The following is a 10,141-nucleotide window of genomic DNA, read 5'->3' as shown; positions in this document are numbered from 1 at the left end:
TGGAGAAGATCTGCAAAGAGGAGTGGGACAAAATCCCTCCTGAGATGTGTGCAAACCTGGTGGCCAACGACAAGAAACGTCTGACCTCTGTGATTGCCAACAAGGGTTTTGCCACCAAGTACTAAGTCATGTTTTGCAGAGGGGTCACATACTTATTTCCCTCATTAAAATGCAAATCAATTTATAACATTTTTGACATGCGTTTTTCTGGATTTTATTGTTGTTATTCTGTCTCTCACTGTTCAAATAAACCTACCATTAAAATTATAGACTGATCATTTGTCAGTGGGAAAACGTACAAAATCAGCAGGGGATCAAATACTTTTTTCCCTCACTGTACATATGCTACGGGCCCCACACTTTCAAGGGCCCCGCACTAAAGGATTTCAAGCTATCAATTCCGGTTCAGTGATTCTGCACTTGCTCTATTACTGTAGTACTATACTGCCTTCAACTTTTACGAGTGACTGGGTGCTTAAGGTTAGCGATTTGTCGTATTGTCTGGCCGTATAGCAAATGAAAAAATACAATTACTTTACTATGCAAGTTTAAAATTTGTTTTCATATTTGTGTTTTTTTAAATGTATGGCCCCTTTATAACATATGCTACAGGTCCCGCACTAGCTTAATCCCGCACTGGTCATATGATATATTCTGGTCGACCACCATCACCTGATCCTCCCACAATTAATTTTCCACTGACTCAGAGTGCCAACCAGCAGAACCTCGGATTTTTAGGGATAAAGCAGCATTCTGTTTCATGCAAACCTCACGTGCCACGCTCACGATGATGGCTGTTGATTGAGACTAACAGTGGCTGCGAAAGGAGAACACACACCTGACAAGTCGTCAACCGTGGAGATAAGGTGATCAAATTAGCTTGTGCACAGGTGCTAGATGGATTGTTGCATAACTGGACCATGATAGATGGCACCCAGATTTCCGTCTCCCCCTTTCACGTCAATTTCGCAAATGCCTCACTTCATTAATACCATGACCTGATTTGCGTTGCCTCAATGCACAGTTACGTCGCCGACAGCATCCGTATTTTATTGTATCTATCGCCTTGGCCTTCGCCTCCACGTACCCTGTAAATGTCTTTGACTTTTGTTGTTTCGATATTCGTCATCACTCCTTTCAGCCAGGCATCCCCCACGTAAACCGGGGGGTGTTACTGTAATGGTTTTGGAGAATTTTAGCCAACAGTGGATTGATCTTGGCTGATGATGAAATTTAATACAGTAGTTGCTTTCTGTGTCGTGTGTGATGCACATCAACTCACGCGAGATCTCAACAGTAATAGCGTGTCAGCACCCTTTAAGTCACGTGGTATGTGTTTACCAATCATTAGGTAAGTGCAGCCAGAACTTAATTCATTTGCATTTGAACAGAGAATAAATGTGTAAAGTAAGACTGTGGTGGCCCTTGAGGGGTAATGTTTGGAAAACCCTGTTGTCGATCAATCCACAAATACACACCGAGTAAGAACACTGCTGAGATAGCAAGTGTTTATTTTAGCAGCATATATTGCAGTAGGCATATTCGTACTCACTCATTTGATGACAAATGTGTAAAGCAGCAACATTCGCACCTCAACTATGGCCCATGTGTTTAATTTTGATATCTGCGAACAATGGACAAAGTGCTCTTTCTTTGAAGAAGAAAAAAAACACTTTACAACGTTCGTTAACTGCTCTAAATCTGAACACATTATCACGCGAGATTACTGCAAGTGGAAATGCCAAAACCTGCCAAATGCCATACATTCAACTGACCATATATGCATTGATTTGACCCTATCTGCATTGCACAGCCAGCCTTATACCCTCACTTTAGTCAATTAAATCATTAAGTATTGCTCAAGTTAATACAATCACGCACAAGCTTCAGACAACACAGCCATGCACGTCATTGGTTACACCTTCGGGTGATATTGGTAAAGGTGAATTGTTTACGCCTAGCAGCATCCGCTTATCAATTTATCATAATTTCCTTTGTGTTTCAGCAAAACCAGTAGTACACACTTAAACACTCAAAACTACTCAGCTACGGTGCTAATATGAACTAATGTTGAAATCCAAACCACACTGTGTATGACCTGAAAATGTAGATTAAAAAAATAAGTGGAATATGCGTGCTTTGCACAATTCATAGGGTTACTAATTTAAAGACAAAATGTCATTTGCGGCGCGACAAAATATTTACATTACTTGCAGAATATACATTTACATTTGGAAACACTTTTACAATGCGTTTTGGTAATTCTAACCATGCTTACAAAAAGGTGGATCAAGGTAGCAATATTAAAGATTTACATTGACAGTCATACGATTGCAATTCACAATCGGGAAAAGTGTGCGAATTCAAACCCAGTTGGGGTGGAGTTAACTTGACCCCTCAACCACTGGGGTCTACAAGTACCATTGTGTGATTGTGTCACAACATCGGAAAACATAGGACATGAACCAAGGTGGTAATCCTAAGGAAGGACTCATGTCCTCCATGGTAATACGGAATTTCCACCACTGGCTATTTCTCATGGATTTTTATTGGTTGGGGGCGGGGGGGGTTAGGCAAGGAGGGCAGGGATATATTTACTAGAGTTTGTTTAGCCCGAGACAGCTCCGGCTAAACTTATAAATGAATATGAGCACACCCTCAAACTCACTTGAGTGGGGAGGACATTCCACTTTAATTACAAAGACCTCTGTGCTTTGTTTAGCATGGCGGACCGCCAAGTCTGCAGACACCACCTTCGATGGCAACAGAGCGGCCGGAGACGGCAGCCGGAGGCAGCCTGGAGATGGAGGTCTTTGGCTTGCTGTCCTCTGTCGACATGTATCCGACGCACATGCTGTCAGTCGTGTGCGTCCACAGAAACTCCACCAGCATCGGCGGCGGGGGCTGCGACTCGCCCCCCGGATCTTTGCAGCTCTGGTGCCGGAGCACGATGGCCCCGCCCATGACACAGTCCTCTCCGGCCAGGAAGGGAGAGTTGATGAACTTGTGCTGCATGGTGTGCAGCAGGGCCTGGTGGGCGTCCTCGGCTTGCATGGCGAGGGCGCACTCGCGGGACAGCATGGTTTTCATGAGGTGCTCCCCGCAGCCCGACGTGCTCACGGCCGTGGCGTGCGAGTTCGCGGCGCTCGCGTCCTCCGCCCAGCAACCGCACGCGTACATGGCCGCCTGGCCGATGCGGCCCGGGTGCTTCATGGCCAGGCCGCCGCTCGACACGGCCGCCGCCACGTGCCCGCTGGCGTCGATCACGACCGCCCCGACCGTGTCGAGCGGCGCCGCTGCCGCCGCGGCCTCCGCCTGCGCCGACAGCCTCCTTCGCTTGTGCAGAGTCTGCGATTCCTCTGCCATCTCCAGCTTGCGCTTGTTCCTCTTGAAGACGGAGACGCTCAGCTTCGTCACCAGCGACTCCTCGGCGCACGTCGGGATGCTGTGCGCCAGCGCCCAGGCCAGCGCGCCCTCGCCCACGAGGAAGCATGGTGGGACCCGGCCGGCCGATAGCTTGCCCTTGCTCCCCTCCAGCAGCAGCTTGTTGGCCACCAGAACGGGGTTCTTGATACGCTTCAGGGCCCCCACGGCGGCAAAGTGCAGCGCCTCGCCGTCCATGATGCTGGCGTCGCACTCCACCTCGCCCGCGATGTTCAGGTTCGAGCCCGTCCCCGCGTTGGTGAGCGGGGAGTTCTCCAGCTCCACCAGCGCGGCCGTCACCGCCCTGAGGGAGCCCGCGCCGGCGCGCAGCTCCTCAGCCGCCCTGCGGCAGGCCCTGCGGCACACCTGCTTGTACTCCCTGGCTTTGGCCTCCGAGTGGAAGCCTGCTCCTGCGTGCACGAGGACAAATCCGGTGGCGCGGGGCCGTGCGGCGGGCGGGGCAGGAGCCTCCTGCATGGCGCTGGGCGGCCCGGGGACACGGAGGCATGCTGCTGTAACGCCCAGTCTGTGGCAAGAAGAGAATGTAGAGACAGGGCGTGGTCTCACACAGTCTGTCTACCTCTGCCTGAGGTTTCACCTAGGATGCAAATCATTAAGTTTCTATCCACTAAGTCATCCGGAAGATGATGACTGGACATAATTACGATGTGGACTTAAAAAACAATCAATTCTCAAATTAAGTAGAGTTTGTCTGTAAATACAATCTGTAGATTGCAAAAGATACTTAATTTGTGATGCACGTTCTATAATAATGTCAAGATCAAGATGTCATTATGGCCAAAGCCATTGATACCACTGCACTTTGCCAACACTTTCTACACTCTACCAGATCCTGTAGCTGCTGCCCAGTAGAAAAAACAGCGACCTCTTAGATCTCTACCTTAAGTCTCCCACCATCTGCTCTAAGGTCTCCTCTCCCCTTGGCCGTCAGATTCGTGGCGACCACTCCAATTGTTGTATCAGCAACTAGCCCTCTTCCATTCAATAAATTAAAACCATTCACTGCCCTCTATCAATGTACTACTCTGGATGCTACAGGCATCTACATGAAAACGTAATTCCTGTACATTTGTATCCAAGTCATGAGTAAATTATTTTTTGTGGAGGAACACGTATACTTTCATCCCTCCTCGTGAATTCTTAATCTCATGCCACTTTTACAATATCACTTAACTGGAAACCAAATGCGAATTTCCGAATATGAAAAGCATGTGATCACATGCACCGCTTCCCAAAGCAACTTTTTAAAAAAATATTTCTGGTTTACAGTATACAGTAATATATTTTCCCAAGGTAGTCTTCGCCGACCTGTAATCACTATGCCAAGCACGTGCCAAAGTGTTCATCCAGCGGTGGATAGACAAAGGGGAGAACATTATTTTTTTGTATCCTTCTGTGAATGGCTTCTTCCAACACTTGGTATAATATTTATTACCACATCACTGAAAAGGTATAAAACCTAAGATTGCAATGTCGTTTGGGAAATTCCACCCAAACATACGCAGGTCTGGTGGTCTCTGCAGGTCAGGCTACTTCAATTCATAATTAAACTGCCGAGTTAAATTCACCGTGGTCGATTCACTACATTCACGGGTCGATACAATTCCCTACCACTGTTGGAAGTGACCAATCTATGAAACATGTGGTTGAACGCTAATCTCCACTGGTAGACCGGAGCCAGTTGCGGACATTCTAATCCCATGAAGGCATCCACTTTCATACCGTACTGTATTTCAAAACTCTTCAACAATAGCAGCATTCACTAGCGTGGCTCAACGAGACTGGCTAAAAAAACACCCAGGGTTTCAGATATTGTACGTGCGTTGAACTTCTTTCGCACCATACGTAGTCAGCCGTGCTAATTGGAGGTGCAGAAATATATGTAGAAATGCACAATTCTTGATTATACATAACAGGTTTTTTGAGGGGTTAGATTGCATACATTTAAATGTTTTTAAACCCACCACCACCCGACACAGCCAACTATTAGTAAGGTTTGCCGCGTAAATAAAACGTGCCAATTAGTTACTACTTCAGCATACCGGTGCGTTGGACAGTAAACCCACAACATTTACAATTCGAGTATGACGTTTCGCTGGTCATTACAGCCAGCTTCATCAGGTGATAGCCAGAATTGTGAAGAAGTCATCCTCTTGTTTCAGTCTTAAACGGAGGGAGTAAAGTGATGTTATAAATACAGAATAGTCATAGACGTTACAATGGATCGTGTTAATCTGAGAATATGCCGTACATATTATCAATGTCACACATTACTGTTCTGTATTCATACACACAGGGAGGAAGCAGTGGCCGGAGTGGTTATGAACCCAGCTTCCAGAGTACACGATTCCCGATCACGGCTGTCACCAGCGGCGAGTAACATCAAAACTTAAAATCTAGATTGAGTAACATCTCGTTACCAAGTCCTGGGCCTCTCCCGATTCACCAACCCGCATTGATAAAGCGTGTTGATGTATTGTACGGTCAAACACCAAACAGATACCTTTTGCAAGGCATCAGTACTTATGGCTAAACATGCAAACAATGTCGATGCATATATACGGGCATTGTTTGTTTTCATGTTTTTTCACAAGTATGTGTGATTAATGCACACGTGGTGGTGCCTTGCAAAATGTATCTATCTGGTGTTTGACCACATTAACACCCCCTGTTTGATTGCCAGAAAGGGTAAAACCGAATCTTATTTCACATAGTTTTGCATACTGGCAATAAAAGGTCCCACTGATATGGTCAAACAACTCGCAGATGAGTCACGGCAGATTAACCAGGGCGGGGTGGGCTGAACCGCATGAAAGTAAACCAAGTCTCACACTCTCAGGGACGCGTCTTAAACACTAAAGCAGTGTAGCCACAGACAATGTTAACATTTCGATTTAAAGCTTTCGTGACTGCAAGGATTCATCTTCTTTGGTTCTTTCGGTAAAGTCACGTAGAATGAGAATAAAATAATACATTGATAAGATAAAATAACACAATATTCTCACGACGTTTCGGCCACAACACAAGCGGCCTTCACCTGATGAATTTATTATTTTATTCTCATTCTACGTGACTTTACCGAAAGAACCAAAGAAAATGTTAACATTGACGATGTTTAGCCCCTTGGCACACATGAATTTGCCTTCATCCAGCAGTTATAGCCCGACAAGACAGTCCAGCGTGCTAATATTATTGACAACGCTGCATTTCACAAGAGCGCTGCTGCGCGTGGATATTGACAATATTTATTTACTATCGAACAATATTCTGTCGACGAAGCAAACGCTGCGACGTTGACCACGGCACGCCTCTCGCTTCAAAATGCGTTTACTTTCGCGAGAAGACGACACCGACACACACACACGCACATAAAAAACACGTTTCTTCATTCAACCAAAAAAAACCACACGCACGGTCGTGGCCAAATAACAATAAACGTTAAAGAGGGGAGGTGAACGAACACAGAGAGAGGAAAGCCGTGTGCTTGACGTGGCCGGGGCCTGGCGAGTCGGCGGGCCTCCGATCCAAACAGGTGTGTGGAGGGGAGGGTGCTGGGGGAAGAATTAAAAAAACCCCGCACAAAACGAACCTTTAGCGAGGTTCGGATTGCCCGTGGAACGTTGCGACGCCCTGGATTGGGAGCCAAATCATTCCCAAGGGGGACCAGGCCCTGCCCGCCCGCCCGTTCAACCCGACTCGTCAGCCAGGCGGCTGCTACGACGACATCGCGGGCTGCCGAGCGAGGCGGACGGTGGAGCGAGCGAGCCAGAGAGAGAGGGGCCGACAGCCTCCTCGCGCCCGGACACCCTCGGGGAGGGCGCGGGGAGGGCGCGGGCAGCGGCAGGGACGCGGCGCGGCGCCTCTCCCACGGTGCCAGCAGCGCCGGGAGGGGAGCCGGGGCTGGGGCGGGCTGTGACCCGGAAGTAAAGAAAGTCGGAAATTGAAGATCCCCCACCCCGCTCACCCCCACCCCGCTCACCCCCACCCCGCTCACCCCCACCCCGCTCACCCCATTCACCCCCACCCCATGCACCCCCACCCCATTCACCCCCACCCCATTCACCCCCACCCCATTCACCCCCACCCCATTCACCCCCACCCCATTCACCCCCACCCCATTCACCCCCACCCCATTCACCCCCACCCCATTCACCCCCACCCCATTCACCCCCACCCCATTCACCCCCACCCCATTCACCCCCACCCCATTCACCCCCACCCCATTCACCCCCACCCCATTCACCCCCACCCCATTCACCCACCCACCCCACCCCACTCACCCACCTCACCCACCCCACCCACCTCACCCACCCCACCCACCCCACCCACCCCACTCACCCACTCACTTACCCCACTCACCCACCCCACCCACCCCACTCACCCACTCACCCCACCCCACTCACCCACCCCACCCACCCCACTCACTTACCCCACTCACCCACCCCACCCACCCCACTCACGCACTCACCCCACCCCACTCACCCACCCCACCCACCCCACTCACTTACCCCACTCACCCACCCCACCCCACTCAGTCAACCTCACTCATCCACCCCACCCCACTCAACCCACCCCACCCCACTCACCCCAATCACCCATCCCACCCCACCCTACCCACTCACCCGACCCCACTCACCCATCCCACCCCACCCCACTCACCCACCCCACTCCACCCCACTCACCCCACCCCACCCCACTCATGCACCGCCCCCCATTCACCCACCCCACCCCACTAACTCACCCCACTCACCCCACCCCACTCATCCACCCCACCCCACTCATCCACCCCACCCCACCCCACTCACGCACCCCACCCCACTCACCCACCCCACCCCACTCACTCACCCACCCAACTCCACCCCACCCCACTCACTTACCCCACTCACCCACCCCACCCCACCCCACTCACCCACCCCACCCCACCTCACTCACCCACCCCACTCCACCTCACTCACCCACCCCACTCACCCCACCCCACTCATCCACCCCACCCCACTCACCCACCCCACCCCACTCACCCCACTCACCCTCCCCACTCACCCACCCCACTCAACCCACCCCACCCCACTCACCCCACTCACCATACCCACCCCACCCACCCCACTCACCCCACTCACCCGACCCCACCCCACTCACCTACCCCACCCAACCCCACTCACCCCACCCCACCCACCCACCCCACCCCACTCACCCACCCCACCCCACTCGCTTACCCCACTCACCCCAACCCACCCAACTCACCCCACCCCACTCACCCACCCCACTCACCCACCCCACTCACCCACCCCACCCCACCCCACTCACTTACCCCACTCACCCCACCCCACTCACCCACCCCATCCCACTCACCCACCCCACCCCATTCACTCACCCCACCCCACTCACCCCACCCCACTCACCCCACTCACCCACCCCACTCACTCACCCCACTCACCCACACCACTCACCCACCCCACTCACCCACCCCACTCACCCACCCCACCCCACTCACCCACCTCACTCACCCACCCCACCCCACTCATCCACTCACCCACCCCACCCCACTCACCCACCCCACCCCACCCCACTCACCCACCCACCCCACTCACCCACCCCACCCCACTCACCCCACTCACCCACCACACTTACCCACCCCATTCAATTACGCCACCAACCCAACTCACCCTACCCCACTCACCCCACCCCACTCACCCCACCCCACTCACCCACCCCACACACCCCACTCACCCAACCCACCCCACTCACCCACCCCACCCCACCTCACTCACCCACCCACCCCACTCACCCACCCACCCACCCCACCTCACTCACCCACCCCACTCACTCACCCACCCCACTCACTCACCCCACCCACCCCACTCACCCCACTCACCCACCCCACTCACCCACCCCACCCACCTCACTCACCCACCTCACTCATCCACCCCACCCCACTCACCCACCCCACCCCACTCACTCACCCACCCAACTCCACCCCACCCCACTCACTTACCCCACTCACCCATCCCACCCCACTCACCCACCCCACCCCACTCACCCACTCCACCCCACCCAGTCCACCTCACTCACCCCACCTTACTCACCCACCCCAACCCACTCACCCACCCCACCCCACTCAACCCACCCCACCCCACTCACCCCACTCACCCTACCCACCCCACCCACCCCACTCACCCCACTCCACTCACCCCACCCCACCCACTCACCCGACCCCACCCCACTCACCATCCCACCCCACTCACCCCACTCCACCCCACTCACCCACCCCACCCCACCTCACTCACCCACCCCACTCACCCCACCCCACTCATCCACCCCACCCCACTCACGCACCCCACCCCACTCACCCACCCCACCCCACTCACCCACCCCACTCACCCACCCCACTCAACCCACCCCACCCCACTCACCCCACTCACCATACCCACCCCACCCACCCCACTCACCCCACTCACCCGACCCCACCTCACTCACCCACCCCACCCCACCTCACTCACCCACCCACCCCACTCACCCACCCCACTCCACTCGCTTACCCCACTCACCCCAACCCACCCAACTCACTCCACCCCACTCACCCACCCCACTCACCCACCCCACCCCACCCCACTCACTTACCCCACTCACCCCACCCCACTCACCCACCCCATCCCACTCACCCACCCCACCCCATTCACTCACCCCACCCCACTCACCC

At 53.2% G+C, this 10,141-nt stretch overlaps 1 protein-coding gene across 1 annotated transcript; it reads right to left on the bottom strand.

Moving 5' to 3' along the window:
• Nucleotides 1-1,482: 1,482 nt before the first annotated feature.
• Nucleotides 1,483-7,376, bottom strand: TASP1 (taspase 1). The gene is made up of 2 exons (XM_032956152.2): nt 7,034-7,376; nt 1,483-3,949 (listed from the first exon to the last, which is right to left on the bottom strand). The coding sequence occupies exon 2, from the start codon at nt 3,898-3,900 to the stop codon at nt 2,719-2,721; it is 1,182 nt and encodes a 393-aa protein (XP_032812043.1). The 5' UTR covers nt 3,901-3,949; nt 7,034-7,376; the 3' UTR covers nt 1,483-2,718.
• Nucleotides 7,377-10,141: the final 2,765 nt, after the last annotated feature.

The sequence above is a fragment of the Petromyzon marinus genome, chromosome 17 (genome assembly GCF_048934315.1).
Source record: "Petromyzon marinus isolate PM22_M1 ecotype Great Lakes invasive population chromosome 17, UKy_Petmar_22M1.pri1.0, whole genome shotgun sequence".
Lineage (NCBI taxonomy): Eukaryota > Metazoa > Chordata > Hyperoartia > Petromyzontiformes > Petromyzontidae > Petromyzon > Petromyzon marinus.
Note: the sequence above shows the minus strand (reverse complement) of the source record. Positions and strands in the feature narration are given on the sequence as shown.

Excerpts from the sequence above, each read along its gene's own strand:
- TASP1 (XM_032956152.2), bottom strand. The coding sequence starts at position 3,900 with ATGCAGGAGGCTCCTGCCCCGCCCGCCGCACGGCCCCGCGCCACCGGA.